This window comes from Oncorhynchus gorbuscha, linkage group LG13 (genome assembly GCF_021184085.1).
Source record: "Oncorhynchus gorbuscha isolate QuinsamMale2020 ecotype Even-year linkage group LG13, OgorEven_v1.0, whole genome shotgun sequence".
In the NCBI taxonomy this organism is placed as follows: Eukaryota; Metazoa; Chordata; class Actinopteri; order Salmoniformes; family Salmonidae; genus Oncorhynchus; species Oncorhynchus gorbuscha.
In genome coordinates this window covers 37682942-37705919 of record NC_060185.1, presented here as the reverse complement: position 1 = coordinate 37705919, position 22978 = coordinate 37682942, and the positions used below count along the sequence as shown (strand labels likewise).

At 45.3% G+C, this 22978-nt stretch overlaps 3 protein-coding genes across 4 annotated transcripts; 1 reads left to right on the top strand and 2 right to left on the bottom strand.

The window, feature by feature from the left end:
* Positions 1-642: 642 nt before the first annotated feature.
* Positions 643-3183, bottom strand: polr2d (RNA polymerase II subunit D). Its single transcript, XM_046294388.1, has 4 exons — positions 2873-3183; positions 2212-2392; positions 1980-2075; positions 643-1052 (listed from the first exon to the last, which is right to left on the bottom strand). Exons 1-4 carry the CDS (start codon positions 2946-2948, stop codon positions 974-976), a joined length of 432 nt encoding a protein of 143 aa, XP_046150344.1. The 5' UTR covers positions 2949-3183; the 3' UTR covers positions 643-973.
* Positions 3184-3533: 350 nt separating this feature from the next.
* Positions 3534-13687, top strand: LOC123992835. 2 transcript variants are annotated; one of them, XM_046294386.1, is made up of 4 exons: positions 3534-3783; positions 11379-12270; positions 12381-12648; positions 12896-13687. In XM_046294386.1, the coding sequence occupies exons 2-4, from the start codon at positions 11408-11410 to the stop codon at positions 13130-13132; spliced, it is 1368 nt and encodes a 455-aa protein (XP_046150342.1). In that variant the 5' UTR covers positions 3534-3783; positions 11379-11407; the 3' UTR covers positions 13133-13687. The 2 variants fall into 2 exon arrangements, with proteins under 2 accessions (XP_046150342.1, XP_046150343.1); XM_046294387.1 differs by having other exon boundaries at positions 3564-3783; positions 11953-12270.
* A 1536-nt stretch (positions 13688-15223) lies between these two features.
* Positions 15224-22870, bottom strand: LOC123992834 (PHD finger protein 13-like). The gene is made up of 4 exons (XM_046294385.1): positions 22227-22870; positions 19026-19112; positions 17063-17972; positions 15224-16796 (listed from the first exon to the last, which is right to left on the bottom strand). The coding sequence occupies exons 1-4, from the start codon at positions 22236-22238 to the stop codon at positions 16567-16569; spliced, it is 1239 nt and encodes a 412-aa protein (XP_046150341.1). The 5' UTR covers positions 22239-22870; the 3' UTR covers positions 15224-16566.
* Positions 22871-22978: the final 108 nt, after the last annotated feature.

Genomic DNA, 22978 nt, shown 5'->3' with positions numbered 1-22978 from the left:
GTGGTTGAAAAACAAGTTTTAATGACGCCAATTTAAGTGTATGTAAACGTCCAACTTCAACTGTACAATGGCTCTTCATTTCTGGTAAGTCTAAGTCAAATCGCAATTACGTAAAGATATTCACGTTTGTGCTGTACTGAACTAAAGACTTGTGTCTGCATCTTTTTACAATTTAATCTGTTTTCTCTGTTGCAGTGAGCCAGCCAGGAAGCTGTCAATGTCCATTCCCCATGTCAGTCTCCTAGATCACCCCGTCTTTGTGTCTGAGTGGTGTGGATGCAGTCTTCAAGCCCACCAGTCTCTCCAGGAGGAACATAACTCTGATAGTCAGCACCACAGCAGAGCACCCTGGCTTCTGTACAGGGGGGGGGGTCTCCAGGTACCGATTGTGGACCAGCCTCACGCCCTTTTGGCCTGACACTTCACCGTTGTCCCAGAGTGTATCCATAACCAGTCAGGTAGTACACTGGTCTAGTACACTGCAGGCTGGAGCAGTACTCCTACCCTGATCATGTCTTACCAATGAGGTGTAGGTCCTGAAATACAGACCTCACATCCGACCCAACGATTGCATTTGACAAGATGAAGTGAACAACCACTTTGTATAGGAGCTAAATGAAAATAAAACAAATTGCTATGAAAAGTATTTCAGATGTTTATTTGAAAAGTATTTACATCTAGGAATTTATATATTCATCCTAGCTTGGTATGGCCTTCAAAATGGATATAATGAATGTACATCTGTGGTGCCTGATGCACATCTATCAACCCCCCACACACACACACATAAAAATAAAATAAAAAGTCTGAGCTGGAGGTACCCATCCTGGGGAGAACGGTCAAAAGCAGTGCACTATATAGTGAATAGGGTGTCATTTGGGACTCAATGTCCTTCTGGGTGAGTAGCGGCGACCAGTATATTCTGACATAATGGGTTTAGGGTTAGAATAGGCCAGATGAGGAGGAATTGTCCTCAGTACTGGAAACTTCTCTTGGTCTGAATGTCATCAAGGATTTGCTGCAGCTCCTCATCCTCAAACCGCCCCTCCACACTGCAGAGAGAACAAGCAGGTTTCAGAACGAAACAGCACAACTCCTGTCACTAAATGTATAATTAAATGTAACATTTATTTAACTAGGCAAGTCAGTTAAGAACAAATTCTTATTTACAATGACGGCCTACCGGGGAGCACTGGGTTAACTGCCTTGTTCAGGGGTAGAACGACAGATTTTTACCTTGTCAGCTCTTGGATTTTATCAAGCCACCTTTCAATTCCTGGCCAAATGTTCTAACCACGAGGCTACCTGCCACACAGTTTGGTTATACCAAACGTTTTAGCCCGATTTCCTGGTCAAGAGCCGACTGCTACCCAATCAGAGACGAGGCTAAAGAGTCCAGGTTAGAGCAGGGGTTTCTAAAGTTTCTCACTCAGGCCCTCCTTCCAGCATTGTGGAACATCCCGCACCCCCCTGCGTAAGCACCACATCTATTTCTATGGGCACAAGCTCTGTTCATGACACAAACGGTTCACAACCCGCTTGTTGGCAGAGAGAACATGTTGAAGGTTTAAAGCTTAATTCCAGCAATTGTACACATTTTGTCATGGGGCGCAGAGAATGTTGCTGTTTTAAAGTTAATCTTTTTCAAATTCTTTACATTTTGCCCTGTCTAATGTGTGTTCATGTGATTTGAGTGACAAACATTACATGATATTTAGGCAAATAAAACTAGCTTTAAAAAGTTAACTGACATGGGATAGTTGATCTGGACATTCTTGACAAGTTATAAATGGCTCTCTAAGGTATGCAATGACCGACAAGAGGAACTGACGATGCACTACCCAACTTCAAAATGGCACCTTGTGCACTTTCTAGAGTAAGTTGAAAGCCGGACTGACCCCCCCAGGCAGTTTGGGAACCACTGGTTTAAGAGGGCTGAGTATGGCGATAAGTGAGGAGACAGTAACAGCAGGTCTTACCTAGGGATGAGGGCTTTGGCCTCCTCCGCTGCTTCGGGACAAAGGTTGGCCAAACTGGCTAACTCAAACTTATGCAGCTTCTTCTGCAAGAGCAAGCTGTGGGATACAGGACAATAATTTCAGTCAACATGAAAAGTTAATGAAAACATTCACCACCAAATAAATGTACATGGACTTTTATAAGGTATTGATATTTGTTTTTAGTTGTGATAGTGACAACAATTACACTGACCTGCGAACACTGGCGATAGTTTCTCTGTTTTTGAAACGGCTGAAACGTGCAGTATAATTCAGAGTTTTCATGAAGACCTCAGATAGCTCTTGTTCGTCCTCTGCACTCTCGTTCTGCTGCTTGCGATGCTCCAGAAGCATGTGTACCTCAGAGTTTAGAAGTGTCTCCGCGTTCTCGAACTCTGAAGAACGCAGGGGAGGGTGGGTTTTAATTAAGCAATAATGCCTGAGGGGGTGTGGAATATGGCCAATATACCACGGCTAAGGGCAGTAAAAATGCCCTTATGGGTATTTTTACTGATCTAATTACGTTGATAACCAGTTTATAATAGCAATAAGGATCCTCTGGGCTGGTGATTTATGGCCAATATACCAAGGCTAAGGGCTGTGTACAGGCACTCCGCGTTGCGTCGGACTTAAGAACAGCCTTTAGCCGTGGTATATTGGCCGTTAATCACCAACCTCTCGAGGAGCCTTACTGCTATTGTAAAAACTGGTTACCAAGGTAATTAGAGCAGTAAATATACCAGTGGTATTCGATCTGATATTCCTGAATTCAGGGCTCAAACCATCAAGTTTATAATGTGGAATATAGTTAGATAGGTACCTTAAGTGAATCGTTATATTCAATCTAGTTAACATAAATACATTTTGATACGAACCTTTGGGGAAAAGTAGCTGAGACGCGTCCTCCTCAATATCTCCGACAGTTGTTGTTGAACCGCCACTGGACGCCATGCTTCTTGTCACACTGAATGAATGAGCCTTCCTAGCTGCTGGTACAGTTAGAAAAATGAATCAAAAAAGAAACAACTGATATCCAGTTGCTTGCTCTGAACCAAAAATGGCGTATATCGGCGCCTTATAATCGTTTGCAGAATTGTTTCGGCATAACAAAAACACTAGCACGACGAATCTCCAAATTCATCAAGGAAGGAAGCTGCGTACCAATCAGCGACTCGTCAGAAACACAAAAATAGTACTTCTGGGTCACGGAATTTCAGAGATTTTCAAAATAAAAGTCCCCCAACGTAACAGTCGAAAGATGTCAAAAAACTGTATTTGTTCATGATATATAACAAATAATTGTCTAAACAATAACAATGATCAATATTTGTTCATATTTAAGTGACATTTGGGTTTTAAAACATGTTCAAATGTCAAATAAATGACCCCAATGCGAATCAACGTACATATATTACATATTGGTTTATATATTAAAACATATTCTGGGTGCCACACAAAGTATTGCAGCGAATACTCTGTACGGTCTGTAGAATGTATAGGCTATTTTATCTCACAGCAGCAGCAACCCAGCAGGATGAATCTGACGTGCTTGCCATGAGATAGTGAGTCACGTAGTCGGAGCTCGTTTTTTCCGAGTTCCCAGTTGTCTTTAAGGCGGCAACTGACACTAGACATGTTCAGGACATGTCCGATACACAAAAACACAGACACACACAGCAGCAGGAAGCCAGCAGGATGAATCTGACTTGCTTGTCATGAGACAGTGAGTCACATAGAACCAGTTTCACTTTCATACACAGCTCGAGACTAGACAGAACTTCATCGGGTAAGCGAAACAAATATTTTGCGCAATACCATTATTGCCTGAAATTTAATTGAAAAGTAGAGTAGGACAATGATGTCCTCAGTTTATACGGCCGTATAGCCTATTGACATAGGTCTGCTGTATTCTTTCTAAAACTATTAGTTTGAAACGGCCAAAACCCTAAAAGGATTCTTCGGCTTGTCCCCATATGAGAAAATGTTTGGTTCCAGTTACAACCCTTTTGGGTTGTATGTAGAACCCTTTCCACAGAGGGTTCTACATGGAACCCAAAAGAGTTCTACCTGAAACCAAAAAGGGTTGGGGACAGCAGGAATAACCCTCTTGGAACCATTGTTTTTTCTAATAGTGTAGGATTGCAGAAAATTAGCTTCTGGACCAGAGTCAGGAATATAAATATACAAGTATGTGAAGGGTGTGGATGGACAGTATGTGAATAGAAAATGTGTGTACAGCAGTAGTTGTATAGGATGAGCCATAGAATACATTACAGTTGAAGTCGGAAGTTTACATACACCTTAGCCAAATACATTGAAACTCCGTTTTTCACGCAGTAAAATATTACCTTTTTTTTAGGTCAGTTGGGATCACCACTATTTTAAGAATGTGAAATGTCAGAATAATAGTAGAGAGTGATTTATTTCAGCTTTTATTCTTTCATCACATTACCAGTGGGTCAGAAGTTTACATACACTCAATTAGTATTTGATAGCATTGCCTTTAAATTGGTTAACTTGGGTAAATACGTTAGGTGAATTTTGGCCCAGTCAGGTTTGTAAGGCCTCCTTACTCACACACGCTTTTTCAGTTCTGCCCACAAATGTTCTATAGGGTTGAGGTCAGGGCTTTGTGATGGCCACTTCAATACCTTGACTTTGTTGTCCTTAGTTAAGCCATTTTGCCACAACTTTGGAAGTATGTTTGGGGTCATTGTCCATTTGGAAGACCCATTTGCGACCAAGCTTTAACTTCCTGACTGATGTCTTGAGATGTTGCTTCAATATATCCACGTAATTTTCCATCCTCATGATGCCATCTGTTTTGTGAAGTGCACCAGTCCCTCCTGCAGCAAAGCACCCCCACAACATGATGCTGCCACCCCCGTGCTTCACGGTTGGGATGGTGTTCTTCGGCTTGCAAGCCTCCGCTTTTTTCCTCCAAACATAACGATGGTCATTATGGCCAAACAGATCTATTTTTATTTCATCAGACCAGAGGACATTTCTCCAAAAAGTACAATCTTTGTCTCCATGTGCAGTTGCAAACCATAGTCTGGCTTTTTTTATGGCGGTTTGGAGCAGTGGCTTCTTCCTTGCTGAGCGGCCTTTCAGGTTATGTCGATATAGGACTCGTTTTACTGTAAATATGGATTATTTTGTACCTGTTTCCTCCAGCATCTTCACAAGGTCCTTTGCTGTTGTTCTGGGATTGATTTGTACTTTTTACACCAAAGTGTGTTCATCTCTAGGAGACAGAACACGTCTCCTTCCTGAGCGGTATGATGGCTGCGTGGTCCCATGGTGTTTATACTTGCATACCATTGTTTGTACAGCTGAACGTGGTACCTTCAGGTGTTTGGAAATTTCAACCAAGGATGAATCAGACTTGTGGAGGTCTACAATTTTTTTCTGAGGTTTTGGCTGAGTTATTTTGATTTTCCCACGTTGTCAAGCAAAGAGGCAGTGAGTTTTAAGGTAGGCCTTGAAATACATCCATAGGTACACTTCTAATTGACTCAAATTATGTCAATAGCCTATCATAAGCTTTTAAAGCCATGACATCATTTTCTGGAATTTTCCAAGCTGTTTAAAGGCACTGTCAACTTGGTGTATGTAAACGTCTGACCCACTGGAATTGTGATACAGTGAATTATAAGTGAAATAAACTGTCTGTAAACAATTGTTTGAAAAACTACTTGTCATCCACAAAGTAGATGTCCTACCCGACTTGCCAAAACTTTAGTTTGTTAACAAGAAACTTGTGGAGTGGTTGAAAAACCAACTTCCAACTTCAACTGTATATACTTACAGTGTCATTCGGAAAGTATTCAGGCCCCTTGACTTTTTCCACATTTTGTTATAGCCGTTTTCTAAAATGGATTAAATAAATCAATTTCCTCAGCAATCTACACACAATACCCAAAGCAAAAGCAAAACAAAAACAGGTAAAGAAATTTTAGCAAATGTATTAAAAATAAAAAAACAGAAATACCTTATTTACATATGTATTCAGACCCTTTGCTATGAGACTCGAAATTGAGCTCAGGTGCATCGATCATCATTATACAACTTCATTGGCGTTCACCTGTGGTAAATTCAATCGATTGGACATGATTTGGAAAGGCACACACCTGTCTATATAAGGTCCCACAGTTGACAATGCATGTCAGAGCAAAAACCGAACTATGAGGTCGAAGGAATTGTCCATAGAGCTCAGAGACAGGATTGTGTCGAGGCACAGATCTGTGGAAGGATACCAAAGCATTGAAGGTCCCTAAGAACACAGTGGCTTCCATCATTCTTAAATGGAAGAGGCTGCCCCCGGCTAAACTGAGCAATCAGGGGAGAAGCGCCTTGTTCACGGAAGTGACCAAGAACCCGATGGTCACTCTGACAGAGCTAAAGAGTTCCTCTGTGGAGATGGGAAAACCTTCCAGAAGGACAACCATCTCTGCAGCACTCCCCCAATCAGGCCTTTATGATGGAGGTGTCAGACGTAAGCCACTCCTCAGTAAAGGGCAAATGATAGCCTGCTTGGAGTTTGCCAAAAGGCACCTAAAGACTCTCAGACCATGAGAAACAAGAGTCTCTGGTCTGATGAAACCAAGATCGAACTCTTTGGCCTGAATGCCAAGCGCCACGTTTGGAGGAATCCTGGCACCATCCCTACGGTGAAGCATGGTGAGACAAGTCTCTGAATGTCCTTGGGTGGCAGAGCCAGAGCCCGGACTTGAACCCGATCATCCGTGGCTCGGGTGGCTGAGGTACTTGATAATCTTCTCAGCCTTCCTGTGACACCGGGTGCTGTAGATGTCCTGGAGGGCTGACGGTGTGCTCCCGAGGATGCATTGGGCTGACCGCACCACCGTCTGGAGAGACATGCGGTACCGTGCAGTGCATTTTAAGTACCCTCGCTGTGATATTTCCAACAGAATCCTCTCAATGGTTCATCTGTAGAAGTTTGTGAGGGTCTTAGGGGCCAAGGAAAAATCTTCAGCCTCCTGAGGTTGAAGACGCATTGTTGCGCCATCTTCACCACACTATCGGTGTGAAGGGACCGTTTCATGTCCTCAGTGATGTGCACACCGAGGGATTGAAGCTTTTGATCTTCTCCACTGTGGCCCTGTCGATGTGGATGGGGGCGTGCTCTCTCTTCTGTCTGCTGGAGTCCACCATCAGCTCCTTAGTTTTGTTGACGTTGAGGCAGAGGTTAGTTTCCTGGCATCACTCCGCCAGGACCCTCACCTCCTCCCTGTTGTGTCATCAGCAAACTTGATGATTGATTTGGAGACGTGCGTGGCCACGCAGTCATGGGTGAACAGGGAGTACAGGAGGAGGAGCATCCACCCCTGTGGGGCCCCCGGTTGAGGATCAGCATGGCAGAGGTGTTGTTGCCTACCTTCACCACCTGGGGTCGAACTGTCAGGAACTCTAGGACACAGTTGGACAGGGAGGGTTTCAGACCCAGGGTCATGAGCTTAGTGATGAGCTTGAAGGCTGAGCTGTAGTCGATGAACAGCATTCTTACATAGATATTCCTCTTGTCCAGGTGGGATAGGGCCGTGTGCTGTGCAATGGTGATTGCATAATCTGTAGATCTGTTGGGGCGGTATGCAAATTGTAGTGGGTCTAGGGTGTCGGATAAGGTGGAGGTGATCCTTAACCATTCTCTTAAAGCACTTCATGATGACAGAAGTGAGTTCTAAGGAGCGATAGTAATTTAGTTCAGTTACCTTGGCTTTCTTGGGTACAGGCACAATGGTGGACATCTTGAAGCAAGCTGGGACAACATACTGGGATAAGGAGAGATTTAATATGTTTGTAAACATTCCAGCCAGCTGGTCTGCCCATGCTATGATGATGCAGCACACAGTCCTTGTGAGCGGTGGGGGCTCACATCGGCGGCTCAGTGTTGTTTTCGTTGAAGTGGGCGATGAAAATGTTTAACTTGTCCGAGAGTGAAGCGTCACTGTCCCCGACTTGGCTGGCTTTCCCTAACACATGCGTCTCTTGTCCGAGCCTTTGAATTGCGACTCCACTTTTTCCATGTACTGTCGTTTTGCCTCATTGATTGCCTTACGGAGGTCATAGCCTGTTTGTTTGTACATGTCCATGTCCCCAGTCACCTTTCCGTGGTTAAATACGGAGGTTTGTGATTTCGGTTTTGCACGAATGCTGCCATTTTCCCATGATTTTTGGTTTGGATAAGTTCTAATCGTCACAGTAGGAACAGAACATTTCCCTGTTTGAGTGATCAAAAAGTCTTGAAGCTTCCTGCTTAAGTCTCTGCCTTTATGCGGGGAGGAGCAGCATGGAGGTGTGATCTGATTTGCCAAAGGGAGGGCGGGGGAGGGCCTTGTAGCCGCCCCGGAAGGGATAGTAACAATGGTCAAGCATGTTCTCCCTGCGTGTAGCACAGAAGATTTTCCTCCGATTTTCTTTATTAACGTCCCCAGCTACAATAAATGTGTTCTCGTATATGCTGTTTCTAGTTTGCACAAAGTCCAGTGTGGTTCCTTGAGAGCCATCACAATGTCGGGCTTGGGGGGGGAATATACAGGACAATAACCGAAGAGATTTCTCTTGGGAGGTAATGCAGTGGGCATTTGATGTAAGATCTTGAGTGGATGGCTGAGCTGAGCTAGTCTGGAGAAAGAGAGAGTTGAGCTGACCAACAGCTCACACGGTTGTGTGTGTGGCAGCCAGCCTAATGCCGCGTTCACATCATGTCGGGAACTCTTAAATGCGATCCACCTACTAGGAAACATGGGTATGATCTCTGGACCCTGATCTTTCCCACATGCTGAACTCAGACTTCATACACCACTGAAAATTGCAACAAACATGGCAATTTACTACGAACAGTCTCATCTTTACTAGATGCTGTTCTTCCACTAACCTCATTGCAACTCCCCTCCAAGTCTCCGACCACTACCTTGTATCCTTTTCCCTCTCGCTCTCATCCAACACCTCCCACACTGCCCCTACTCGGATGGTATCGCGCCGTCCCAACCTTCGCTCTCTCTCCCCCGCTACTCTCTCCTCTTCCATCCTATCATCTCTTCCCTCCGCTCAAACCTTCTCCAACCTATCTCCTGATTCTGCCTCCTCAACCCTCCTCTCCTCCCTCTCTGCATCCTTTGACTCTCTATGTCCCCTATCCTCCAGGCCGGCTCGGTCCTCCCCTCCCGCTCCGTGGCTCGATGACTCATTGCGAGCTCACAGAACAGGGCTCCGGGCAGCCGAGCGGAAATGGAGGAAAACTCGCCTCCCTGCGGACCTGGCATCCTTTCACTCCCTCCTCTCTACATTTTCCTCCTCTGTCTCTGCTGCTAAAGCCACTTTCTACCACGCTAAATTCCAAGCATCTGCCTCTAACCCTAGGAAGCTCTTTGCCACCTTCTCCTCCCTCCTGAATCCTCCCCCCCCCCTCCCTCTCTGCAGACGACTTCGTCAACCATTTTGAAAAGAAGGTCGACGACATCCGATCCTCGTTTGCTAAGTCAAACGACACCGCTGGTTCTGCTCACACTGCCCTACCCTGTGCTCTGACCTCTTTCTCCCCTCTCTCTCCAGATGAAATCTCGCGTCTTGTGACGGCCGGCCGCCCAACAACCTGCCCGCTTGACCCTATCCCCTCCCCTCTTCTCCAGACCATTTCCGGAGACCTCCTCCCTTACCTCACCTCGCTCATCAACTCATCACTGACCGCTGGCTACGTCCCTTCCGTCTTCAAGAGAGCGAGAGTTGCACCCCTTCTGAAAAAACCTACACTCGATCCCTCCGATGTCAACAATTACAGACCAGTATCCCTTCTTTCTTTTCTCTCCAAAACTCTTGAACGTGCCGTCCTTGGCCAGCTCTCCCGCTATCTCTCTCTGAATGACCTTCTTGATCCAAATCAGTCAGGTTTCAAGACCAGTCATTCAACTGAGACTGCTCTCCTCTGTATCACGGAGGCGCTCCGCACTGCTAAAGCTAACTCTCTCTCCTCTGCTCTCATCCTTCTAGATCTATCGGCTGCCTTCGATACTGTGAACCATCAGATCCTCCTCTCCACCCTCTCCGAGTTGGGCATCTCCGGCGCGGCTCACGCTTGGATTGCGTCCTACCTGACAGGTCGCTCCTACCAGGTGGCGTGGCGAGAATCTGTCTCCTCACCACGCGCTCTCACCACTGGTGTCCCCAGGGCTCTGTTCTAGGCCCTCTCCTATTCTCGCTATACACCAAGTCACTTGGCTCTGTCATAACCTCACATGGTCTCTCCTATCATTGCTATGCAGACGACACACAACTAATCTTCTCCTTTCCCCCTTCTGACGACCAGGTGGCGAATCGCATCTCTGCATGTCTGGCAGACATATCAGTGTGGATGACGGATCACCACCTCAAGCTGAACCTCGGCAAGACGGAGCTGCTCTTCCTCCCGGGGAAGGACTGCCCGTTCCATGATCTCGCCATCACGGTTGACAACTCCATTGTGTCCTCCTCCCAGAGCGCTAAGAACCTTGGTGTGATCCTGGACAACACCCTGTCGTTCTCAACCAACATCAAGGCGGTGGCCCGTTCCTGTAGGTTCATGCTCTACAACATCCGCAGAGTACGACCCTGCCTCACACAGGAAGCGGCGCAGGTCCTAATCCAGGCATTTGTCATCTCCCGTCTGGATTACTGCAACTCGCTGTTGGCTGGGCTCCCTGCCTGTGCCATTAAACCCCTTCAACTCATCCAGAACGCCGCAGCCCGTCTGGTGTTCAACCTTCCCAAGTTCTCTCACGTCACCCCGCTCCTCCGTTCTCTCCACTGGCTTCCAGTTGAAGCTCGCATCCGCTACAAGACCATGGTGCTTGCCTACGGAGCTGTGAGGGGAACGGCACCTCAGTACCTCCAGGCTCTGATCAGGCCCTACACCCAAACAAGGGCACTGCGTTCATCCACCTCTGGCCTGCTCGCCTCCCTACCACTGAGGAAGTACAGCTCCCGCTCAGCCCAGTCAAAACTGTTCGCTGCTCTGGCCCCCCCAATGGTGGAACAAACTCCCTCACGACGCCAGGACAGCGGAGTCAATCACCACCTTCCGGAGACACCTGAAACCCCACCTCTTTAAGGAATACCTAGGATAGGATAAGTATTCCCTCTTCCCCCCCCCCCCTTTAAGATTTAGATGCACTATTATAAGTGACTGTTCCACTGGATGTCATAAGGTGAATGCACCAATTTGTAAGTCGCTCTGGATAAGAGCGTCTGCTAAATGACTTAAATGTAAATGTAAACAGTAAACCATGCCACACACAGCAGGTCCAGATTTAGGAATAGGACATAGGAATGGTTTACATGCCACAGTATCTTACCTCCTCTTTTTTTGTATTGAATTTACAGAATACTAACTTCTTGAAACTCACAGAACCATGAGTCCCAGAAAGACAAACAAAAATGGCTCTCACACTGACAGCTCAGCCTTAAAGAGCCCACCAAAACAAAGGCATATCAACAAAGGTTCCACCCTAAATCCCTCTAATGGCTCAGGGGACTCAGGAACCAGCAGAGCGACGGCCAGCCAGGCCAGGGAAGCAGGAGCAAACACAGACATACGTTATGCCATGAAGAACATCCCTACTGTCAGATATCATCCTGACATCGCACAGAAGAGACCTGAGGCCCATCAGCATAGTCATAGCCCTGACAAGAGCAGTCAGGTCAGGGGTAAGCCTGTGGTCTCTCCCCCCAGGACCAATCAGGATCAAATAAAATCTAGTAAAATCAGCAGAGCCACAGCTAGCCAGGCCAGGGGAGCAGGAGAAAAGACCACACACACACGTTACGCCAAAAGGAACATCCCTACTGTCAGATATCATCCTGACATCGCAGAGAAGAGAGCTGAGGCCCATCAGCATAGTCATAGCCCTGACACGAGCAGCCAGGTCAGGGGTAAGCCTGTGGTCTCTCCCCCCAGGACCAACCAAATTGGGGGGAGCTCCATGGTCTCTCCCCTCAGGCCCAAAGCACTGCCCCTGGGGTTATGTCAGAAAGAAGAGGTGGAGGCGGTGGAGCTCCAGACCCGGGGCCAGAGAGAGAACCCCAGCTGGTTCTCCTGGCGTCAGAACCGAATCACAGCGTCGGTCGCTCACCGAATCGCCCATAGCCGCTTCGTTACTGGCCAGAGCACGACCCCACCAGCTTCCTACCTGGCCGCCATCACAGGCCGCGGCACCAACGTCAAGACCCGCGCCATGACCTGGGGCATTGAGCGGGAAGCCGAGGCTGTGCGGAGGTACCATCTATGCATTTACTTTAATTGTTCTGCGATTGTTTTTAAATGTTGTATTGAATGTTGTATTCTGTGTCTGTAATAAAGTACAATCTCATCTCATTTTATCTCAGATATCAGAGCCTGAAGAGCAAGGCCCTGGGCCGGGCGGTGAGGGTGCAGGAGTGTGGCTTGTTCATCGACGCCCAGCGCCCCTGGCTAGCAGGCAGTCCTGATGGCATCGTAGAGGACCAAAGGACCGGCCAATGGCTGCTCTGCCTAGAGGTCAAGTGTCCCTACAAGCACCGTCAGAACACTGTAGCCCAGGCCTGTAGAGAGGACCCAGCCTTCTGCCTGACAATACAGGACCAGGTACAGGACCAGGGGGAGGAGAGGAGACAGGTTAGTTAAGACATGTTGTTTGTTGTATCATTGTACCCCCTGACTTGGGCTATACCAAGCTTTATTTAAAAAAAATCAAGCATACTATCATCATAAAGGCATTTTAATTATATGAAGAGTGCCTCGACTTGGTCCCCCTTGTTTTTGATGACCAGTTAACCCCTTAACCAAAGAGCACCTTCAATCTGTAAAGATCTACCTACTAGTGTATTCTAGCAGCACTTCCCTATTCTTCTTTTCTCTACAGGTGAGGTACCATCTGAAGCCAGACCACAGCTATTTCACCCAGATCCAGTGCCAGCTGGCAGTGACAGGGTTAACCCAGGCTGACCTAGTGGTGTTCACCCTGAAGGAAACAGCCATCGTCCCTGTGACCTTTGACCCTGTGTTCTGGGACGAAACCCTGGCCAAGCTGGAGATGTTCTACACCGATGCTGTCCTGCCCTACATCAGAGACGTACTAGATATGAGGCCGGAGGAGTAGCTAGCATGCCTGGACACTGTGGTAGTACCATGTGGCTAGCTTGTTCAGGATGAGACTAGCTTTTTCAGGATGTCAGATATGGAAGTCCCGAGACAAACTGTAGTTGTGTCTGTGGTAAAGGACTGGTCTGGGTTGTGTCTGTGGTAAAGGACTGGTCTGGGTTGTGTCTGTGGTAAAGGACTGGTCTGGGTTGTGTCTGTGGTAAAGGACTGGTCTGGGTTGTGTCCGTGGTAAAGGACTGGTCTGGGTTGTGTCCGTGGTAAAGGACTGGTCTGGGTTGTGTCTGTGGTAAAGGACTGGTCTGGGTTGTGTCTGTGGTAAAGGACTGGTCTGGGTTGTGTCCGTGGTAAAGGACTGGTCTGGGTTGTGTCTGTGGTAAAGGACTGGTCTGGGTTGTGTCCGTGGTAAAAGACTGGTCTGGGTTGTGTCTGTGGTAAAGGACTAGTCTGGGTTGTGTCTGTGGTAAAAGGCTATGGCGACTGCAGGTTTAGAGATTTTAACCTATTACTTTACTGTCAAATATTTGAATGTAAATAAACCATGCCTGCCTTACGACATCTCAGATACCTGGAGCTGATTTCATGTGAGCAGAGATCAACCTATTACTGAACAAAAATATAAACACAACATGCAACAATTTAAAATATTTTACTGATTTCAAAGAATGAAATCTGTCAATTTAAATAAATGTTTAGGGCCAAATCTATGGATTTAACATGACTGGGCAGGGGCACTGCTATGGATGGGCATAGACCCACCCACTTGGGAGCCAGGTCTACCCACTGGGCTGGCATACTGCCAAATTATCTAAAATGACTTGAGGCAGCTTATGGTAGATAAATTAACATTAATTTCTCTGGCAACAGCTCTGGTGGACATTCCTGCAGTCAGCATGCCAACTGCACGCTTCCTCAAAACTTGAGACATCCATGACATTGTGTTGTGTGACAAACCTCACATTTTAGAGAGTGGTCTTTTATTGTCCCCAGCACCTAGTGCACCTGTGTAATGATAATGCTGTTTAATCAGTTTCTTGATATGCCACACCTTTCAGGTGGATGGATTATCTTGGCAAAGGAGAAATGCTCACCAACAGGGATATGAACAAATTCAAGAGAAATAAGCTTTTTGTGCGTATGGAAAGCTTCTGGGATATTTTATTGAATCTCATGAAAACACTTTACATGTTGCATTTATATTTTTGTTCAGTATATATGATCAACAGTAGTGTGGCAGCTGACAGGAAGTTGTGCTGGAGATCAGTTGTTTAAATAGGCACAAAGAATACTTGCTTAATAATGGTGATGCTTTTTACATTTATTTAACCTTTATTCAACTAGGCAAGTCAGTTAAGAACAAATTCTTAATTTACAATAACAGCCTACCCCGGACGACACTGGGCCAATTGTGCCACCCTATGGGACTCCCAATCACAGCTGGATGTGATGCAGCCTGGATTCGAACCAGGGACTGCAGTGATATGCAGTGCCTTAGACTGCTGCGCCACTCGGGAGCCGTGCTCCATTAAAACCAGACAAAACCATATCTGGTCTGGTGACTGATGTGTACAATGCACTTAATAATATGTAAACAGTACAGAACACTGATGAGACTAATGAGCTACTCCTTTACCTTTATTACTGCATGTGTCACATATAAGATATAATAAACAACTCTAAAAAGCAAACTATTTACATCGTATTAAAGGTTTACCATCTGATATACACTGAGTGTACAAAACATTATGAACACCTGCTTATTTCCATGACAGACTGACCAGGTGAAAGCTATGATTCCTTATGTATGTCAAATTCACTTCAATCAGTGTAGATGAAGGGGAGGAGACAGGTTAAAGAAGGATTTTGAAAGCCTCGAGACAATTCAAACATGGATTGTGTATGTGTGCCATTCAGAGGGTAAATGGGAAAGAAAATATCGAAGTGCCTTTGAACAGGGTATGGTCGTAGGTGCCAGGCGCACCGGTTTGTGTCAAGAACTGCAAGCTGCTGGGTTTTTCAGTGTGTATCAAGAATGGCCCACCACCCAAAGGACATCCAGCCAACTTCACACAACTGTGGGAAACATTGGAGTCAACGTGGGCCAGCATCCCTGTGGAATGCTTTCAACACCTTGTAGAGTCCATGTCCTGACTCGAAGGTTCTGAGGGCAAAAGGGTGAGAGGGTGCAACTCAGTATTAGGAAGGTGTTCCTAATGCTTTGCACACTCAGTGTACATATATAACATGTTTGGAAGAGAGGCAGGCATCCACTGGCAATGTATAATAATAATACAGAGTCAGAAAATTGAAGGCGTGACAATCTTATACATCAAATGGCAACAACTGTGTAAATAACTGAAAATGCATATTTTGAGAAAGTAGTCCCCAGAAACATGTCCATGGGTCTCAAATGGCACCATATTCCCTACATAGTATTGTACTAAGTAGTGAATTCAACATATTAGTGTAGATGAGCCAAGGCAAGCCCTTAGGTTCAGTGATGCACAAATGAAGAGATGGGTAGAAGGAGGGAGGAAGGTATAGGTGGGTGGCAGAATGGAGGGGTGGAGGGTTAATGAGATTAGCATGTGAGAAGATGTTGTTCTCACCACAACAGTAACAGCTGACCGTTACCAAACACATTCCTCTTTCACCCCCCCCCCCCAAATCACTCTCTCGCTCTCCTGTAGCCCCTCATTCCTTCCTGAGTAGATTGTCTGTGAATGCATGGACATTGTACTGTTCTCGGGAGAGTGATAGGATCTTACAATGCCTGGATAGGTATTAAGTATCAGCTAGCCACATCATGTTATAACAATCTGGTGCCCGGTGGCACGCAACCATTGGTTGATGAATGTAACATCTGAGCAGGGGAACACAACCATAGACTCATGGGTTGGTTGCTGATGGCAGTGTACTGGGTCGTGTTCATTAGGCACAAAATGGAAGAAAAAGGACCGAAACAGGGAGGACTACCTGGACTTGTCCAATAACAGAAGTTAATTTACTTTTTCTGTGTCTTACTGAACACAACCCTGGTGGCGGTTTTTGCAGAGCGACAAAAATGGGCCAGCATAGAACTTGATGCTCACTAGTGGTCAACGTCCCAAATGGCACCCTATTCCCTACATCAAAAGTAGTTCACTATATAGGATACCCAAGTCAGTTGCACAACTTAATACATTCAACCGAAATGTGTCTTCAGCATTTAACCCAACCCCTGAATCAGAGAGGTGCAGGGGGCTGCCTTAATCGACATCAACAGCGCCCGGGGAGCAGTTGTTGTTTGGGGTTGCTACATAGCTCAAGGGCAGAACAGCAAATTTTTCCACCTTTGGGATTCAAACCTTTCGGTTACTGGCACAATGCTCTTAACCACTAGGCTACCTACTGCCAATTGGGATGCAGCCAATGAACCAGCTGGTGCTATCTAGTCTAGTCGCTGAAGCGTTTGCGGGGGGCAATCCGCGCCCGGTTGGAGCGTCTGATGTTGGTCTTGGTATCTCGGCAGGGCTGGCAGATGAAGACTTCAGGAACATGGGTGCGGCGGATCTTAGCGCAGGACAGGTGCACCCAGGTGCCACACTCACTACACTCGATCATGGGCCGACCCGCAAATGGCTTCAGGCAGAAACAAGTGATCAGGTCCCACGAGTCGTCCTCATCTGAGAAAAGAGAGAAATAGGAGACGTTATATTAAACACAGTCTCTGTTTTAAACTATCAATGATGGTTGTAGATAGTGATGAGGTAATGAGTGAGTGTCCAAAACTGCACCCTGTTCCCTATTACTTTTGACCAGAGCCCTACTAGGGTCCTGGTCAAAAGTAGTTCACTATATAGGGAAAATGGGCCCTGGTCAAAATGTATACAAGAGGAGAGTGTGCCATTTGGGATGCTTCTTTAGTCTCAGGTGGGGTTCCTCTACTCACCCTCCATCTTGCGGTTGTCTGCAGATGTGTCCTCTCCATCGCTCCCTCCCTGGTCTGTCTGGTAGTTGCTCCCTCCATTGTCCCGGTCCTGGTCAGGGCTGCTTCCCTCCTCTGTGTGGTAGCCTGTCTCTTGGTCTTCAGCTAGCTGACCTCTGAACCTCCTGTCCATCACCATCCTTAGGATATCTGACCTCTGACCCCTGTCTATGCCTCCTTCACTCCCAGACCCCTCCCAGCTCTCCCGTGACCCCTTCTCTTCCTTTCTTCTCTTTTTTTCTCTGTCTCCCAGCCTGTGAGGACTGCTCCTTTCAGTCTCACAGCTTGTCATTGTCATGTCAACTGGCTGCTCCGTCACTTCCTGTTCCAGTTCTTCACTTCCTTTCTTCTGAGGGAAAGCGTCGCTCGTCTTCCCAGCCGACCCGTTGGGGTCTGGTGTGTCTGTCTGACCGTTGTTGGTCTTGTTCCTGTGGTCAGACAGAGAGCTGCTGAGGGTGGCTTCAGGGAAGAGTTGAGTCAGGAAAGATTGGGGAAGTTTACAGTCATGGTCACGTTTGGAAACCATCAGAGGATGTGTTTTGTTGTCAGTAGGACAGCTGTTGTGGTTGGTCCATCCAGACTGGGGCAGGTGCTGCTCATGGATCTCTGGCGTTTTGCTGACCGTTGATCTAGTGGCAGCCTGTTCCGTATTGGGAGACTTGGCACTTTCTCCTCTAGGCTTCTTCTCCCCCTGACCAGGCCCGACTGGCTTCTTGTCTGACCTCCTCTTCACCTCCTTCCCTTCCTCCTTCTGGCCCCGAGCAGAGGAGCCACAGTCTGAGGTAGGAGAGGACTGGTAGGCCCATGGACTGGTACTCTGGCTGGTGCTGCAGAGGTTGCTGTCCCTGGGCTTGCTCTCACTACACCACCACTCCTACAGGGGGATACATCACCATGAAAACAACAGCAGAACTAGAGACATCATTCAACAGAAATATACTGAACAAAAATATAAAAACGGAACATGCAACAATTTAAACGAGTTTACTGAGTTACAGTTCATATAAGGAAATCAGTCAATTGAAATAAATTCATTAGGCCCTAATCTATGGATTTCACATGACTGGGCATTGGTCACAGATATCTTAAAAAAATGTAAGGGTGTGGATCAGAAATCCAGTCAGTATTTGGTGTGAGCACCATTTGCCTCATGCAGCGCAACACATCTCCTTCACAGTTGATCAGGCTGTTGATTGTGGCCCATGGAATGTTGCCCCACTGTTTTTCAATGTCTGTGCGAAGTTGCTGGATATTGGTGGGAACTGGAACACACTGTCATACACGTCAACCCAGATCATCCAAAACGTGATCAATGGGTGAGAATGCTAGCCCCAGAAGAACTGGAACATTTTCAGCTTCCAGTAATTGTGTACAGATCCCTGCGACATGGGGCTGTGCATTATCATGCTGAAACAGGAGGCGATGACGCCGGTTGGACTTACTGCCAAATTCCCCAAAACAACGTTGGAGGCGGCTTATGGTAGAGAAATGAACATTGAATTCTGTAACAGCTCTGGTGGACATTCCTGCAGTCAGCATGCTCCCTCAACTTGATGTGTGGCATTGTGTTGTATGACAAAACTGCTAATTTTAGAGTGGCCTTTCATTGTCTCCAGCACAAAGTGCACCTGTGTAATGATCATGCTGTTTAATCATCTTCTTGATATGCCACACCGGTCAGGTGGATTGGATTATCTTGGCAAAGGAGACATGCTCACTAACAAGGATGTAAACACATTTGCGTACAACATTTTGGGGATCTTTTATTTCAGCTATGAAACATGGCACCAACACTTTACATGTTGCGTTTATATATTGTTTTCAATGTAGAAACAATAAGACATCAATTAATTACAAGTAGCTTATTAACACCAAATTGCTCATCTGTCTTACTTAAACAGGAGAAAACTGTGTTTTATCAACCGACCTCTGTTTGATAGGGGATGTATCCAGCATATGCCAACACAAAGGTGCAAAACTGGTTGAAGTCTTCCACAGTGCGTTTTCTCTTTCTCTGCGAAAAAAAAACAACCTTGTTATTATAGACCATTAATAACCACATAACATGTGCAGAGTCCCTCCAATCCATGCAACTGGCCCGTAGCGCCAGGTAGGCAGAGTGTGCACATTTGAGACCATTCCATTGGGACCATTCCATTGAAAGCAAACTGTCTACTCGGTGCACCCAGCGAGCTGAAACAAACGCACCTAAGTGCAATAGTAAACTGCGTGAGCCAAAGCGCGGGAGGCGGTCACACCGACCAACCAACCAGTTGTAGGCTAGCCTACACTTGGTTTGGTCGACAACATCAAGACAGTTAAGTAACAGACAAACCCGCTGTGTGAAAGCAGGCATCATAGTAATGATACAACGATTGCCAACTGATTTAGAACATCAGGGCCCACGCCTTTTGAAATGTAAACGTTAATTACCTGGATAGATGGTGGGCTCTTAGCTTGATCGGTTAAAGAACTACTGTTTGTGGGATAGTTTACGCTAATTTATGCAAATGTTTATAGCTAATCAAGATTTTGTTACATTAAATGAGGATGGCCTGAACATTATAAAGTTGGTTTGCCATGTCTAGCTTGAAATGATCAAGAGTTGCTGTTGGTGAGTTATTTTATGCTAATTTAGACATTTATGTAGCTATAGTTGATAAAGATTTTAAAGAATTTTAAATTAGGATAGCCTGAACATTTTAAAGTTGGTCTTATAGCTTAAGTGGCAAAGGAGCAGGACCATTTTGAATAGCTACCTCTGCAGTCCTGTGGTTCTCATTCAAACCCATGTTAATTCATGCAAATCTTAAAATGGTTATAGGTGAAAAAGTATCTATATGAAACTAAAAAAATAATATGTTTAGGAATGTCATACAAAACATGATGCATTTATTTCAAAAGAACAGAATAGCATGTTTTGAGTTGTATTTAGCTGTGCTTCATAGCAGAGGCTATGAAATCAACTTTTTATATTCCCTTGCCCTACCACAGTCAACACATATTTTACAGTAAAAATGTAATGGAAACAAGAAAGGATATTTATAGCTGATTGTCGCCAGTACTCACATGAGGAACGCAATGGTATGGAGCCTCAGTCTAGGAAAAAGTCATACTTTGTCTGTTTCAATCTGCACAATTTGTAGAGTTGTTTGGCAAAAATAGGTTCATTAAAAACCTTGAAATCTGCTCTTTCCAACAGGGTAGAAGCAATCAAAATGACTGACCTGCATGGACCTCTGTAGACTGAAATGGAAGTGTTATTTCGTACGCCCCGGTCCCTTCTTTTCCAATGCGCTGGTGCACTTATCAATTGATCATGAAGAGGCTGATGACAACATTGTCACCCATCAGACTATTGGCAATTTAATATTTATTATTATAATTCAAATTAGTTTCAATATAGTTTAGGTGTAGTTTGGACAGGCTAGATGGGCAGTCAACTATTGTCTTAGTCAGAAAATACACTATAATCTTATTTTAGTATTTACAGTCTATGCACTTTTGGATCAATCAATACATTTGTCTAATTACAATTTACATTTGGTGTCCTGAGGTTTCTTATGACCCATTTTAACAAAATAAATGCATTCATTTAGCAATGTATTGTTTATTATGGAATATTTACACAATTGAAACAACTGACTCGAAACCATTCTAGTAGTTATTGATTTCCTGAGCGCTGACTGTTAATATTTTTATTTTACTAGGCAAGTCAGTTAAGAACAAAATCTTATTTTCAAAGACGGCCTAGGGTTAACTGCCTTTGTTCAGGGGCAGAACGACAGCTTTTTTTTTTTTTTTTTACCTCGTCAACTTGGAGATTCGATCTCGCAACCTTTCGGTTTACCACCAGGCTACCTTCCGCCCCTTAGCAGTTTAAGCGCTAGAGCGAGTGGAATAATAATAACAATATGATTATGTAAGACACCTAGAGTTGTGCTTCGAAACAACCCACAACTTTAGGCTAAGATTGTCAAAATAAACTTTCAAAAGGCCTGGCACCGGAAGGACAAAATGGACAGCCCTTCAAAAACGTGAAGCCAAATAGCCTACAACGCATGAAAAAAAGGTAGCCTAGCCCAAGAAAGTCTCGCGAATATTGCATAGACCTGTGTTGATAAACATAGGCTATTGCAACACTGTCGCAACTTGCGACTCGATTGGACATCATGTATAACTGAATAGCAACATTGTATCGAGTGTGTAAAGCCGGGGATAATGGGGGAGGGGAGGAAACGAGGGCTGAAACAGACTGTAGGTGCACCTAGAACAGAAACACTGACAACGAAGCCGGTCTCTATAGTTTCTCGGCGCGCCAACTGTAGACTAGTCGTCATTTCAACAAGACAACTGTTCGTGTATAGGCTGGCTAGCCGTATTGTCATTATCATCCCATCCGGGATTTGACAGTCAGGAAGAAAAAAATCAACTTCATGTCTGTCTCTACACCGGGGTCGCCTGCATAGGAGGTGATCGACGCATAACGAGACACTGTTCCCAAAATCAATCAAATAATCATCTACTGTCCTTAAGTAATTGTATCTAAAGATGGCGACGAAGATGTAATTTCATCGTAACATGATTGCTGGGCGGTCACCAGAGAAACATGACAGTGGGTTTGACTGTTGAAGTAAGCTTGTAACCTTCGCTTCTCCAAATAGTTACTCTAAATTAGAGAGCTTGATCAGATGGCATCCTAGTCTACTCAAGAATACATTTTTTATTAACTTAAAGTTGCGATTGCAAATCAATGAGCGGAGTGCCAAATATTTCAGCGACACAATAGAATTCCTCCTGACATGGCTTCTGTAGTCTAGCCTAGGCTAAACACACTCGATGCTGCGCAGGGAAAAAAAAGTTGTCAACGTTTTCTGGACACCAAATAAACTAGGTCACGTTTCACACGAAATGCAAATAAAAGAGCATCCAGCATCGTCGATGCTTTTTTCACTGACCATCATTTAAAGGTGTTTGATTCATTAGGCTACGCGGAAAGAACGTTGTCGTATCCAAGTCGCGCGCCCTGGACACGCCACAACAAGCTTGCAACCTACACGGAAACGTGTTTGTTCTTACCACTTTGGAAAACATTTACCAACAATGTAGGCTAATAAACCATACATACCTGGGTTAACATTGTTGTCTCTAAATCAAATGCAAACACAATGTTGAGGGTGAGGTCTTGTCCTCTTTGCTCTGATGTAGCCTTGTCCTGATGATCTTCAATCGACGAAATTGCGTATTTTAGGAAAACAAATCGATGTTTTACTTACAGCAACACGTTCGTTACAACAGACAACATTCAGCTACTAGACATTCTAGCATTGTCAGCAACGATGTTTTATTCACAATGTTTAATGATAAACCATGGAACAGCTGTCCTAGAATGAAGACTAAGAGCGAAAATGTACTGTTATTTGGTAGTCGCTCTACAAACAATTGTCTTTGTCGCTGCCGCGCAAGCTGTCCTATGAAATAAAAAGCAACGAAACGTACACGGACTCCTGACAGTGGGAGATCCGCGAAACGATCACATTCTATTAGTGACATCAGTCCACGGAGCAGGACAGGAACGCTTTAACTCAAAAAGAGGAGGGTAACTCCCGTTTCGTAGATGGTTGAACGAATACTATCTAAAATAACTATTGGAGTATACGAAATATGCGTTATAAATTGTAGCACAATATTATAACACATTTGCATAACGCAACTAAAAACAAAACTTATAGCTACATATAGCGTATCATTTGTGGAACACCCCTTTCCAGTCAGATAGTTGAGTCCGTCGGTCATCGAGTAAGACGCTGAACAGGAGGATATATTATCATATCTCCCGCGAAAAGTCGGCAACTGTTCATGGAGCACAGGTGCCCTCAT

Excerpts from the sequence above, each read along its gene's own strand:
- LOC123992835 (XM_046294386.1), top strand. The coding sequence starts at position 11,408 with ATGAGTCCCAGAAAGACAAACAAAAATGGCTCTCACACTGACAGCTCA. Across the intron at positions 12,271-12,380 it reads GAAGCCGAGGCTGTGCGGAG|ATATCAGAGCCTGAAGAGCA; the intron begins GTACCATCTATG and ends ATTTTATCTCAG. Across the intron at positions 12,649-12,895 it reads AGGGGGAGGAGAGGAGACAG|GTGAGGTACCATCTGAAGCC; the intron begins GTTAGTTAAGAC and ends TTTTCTCTACAG.
- LOC123992834 (XM_046294385.1), bottom strand. Across the intron at positions 17,973-19,025 it reads ACATCCCCTATCAAACAGAG|GAGTGGTGGTGTAGTGAGAG; the intron begins GTCGGTTGATAA and ends ATCCCCCTGTAG. Across the intron at positions 16,797-17,062 it reads AGACAACCGCAAGATGGAGG|ATGAGGACGACTCGTGGGAC; the intron begins GTGAGTAGAGGA and ends CTCTTTTCTCAG.
- polr2d (XM_046294388.1), bottom strand. The coding sequence starts at position 2,948 with ATGGCGTCCAGTGGCGGTTCAACAACAACTGTCGGAGATATTGAGGAG. Across the intron at positions 2,393-2,872 it reads TCAGCTACTTTTCCCCAAAG|AGTTCGAGAACGCGGAGACA; the intron begins GTTCGTATCAAA and ends TGCGTTCTTCAG. Across the intron at positions 1,053-1,979 it reads GCCAAAGCCCTCATCCCTAG|TGTGGAGGGGCGGTTTGAGG; the intron begins GTAAGACCTGCT and ends TTCTCTCTGCAG.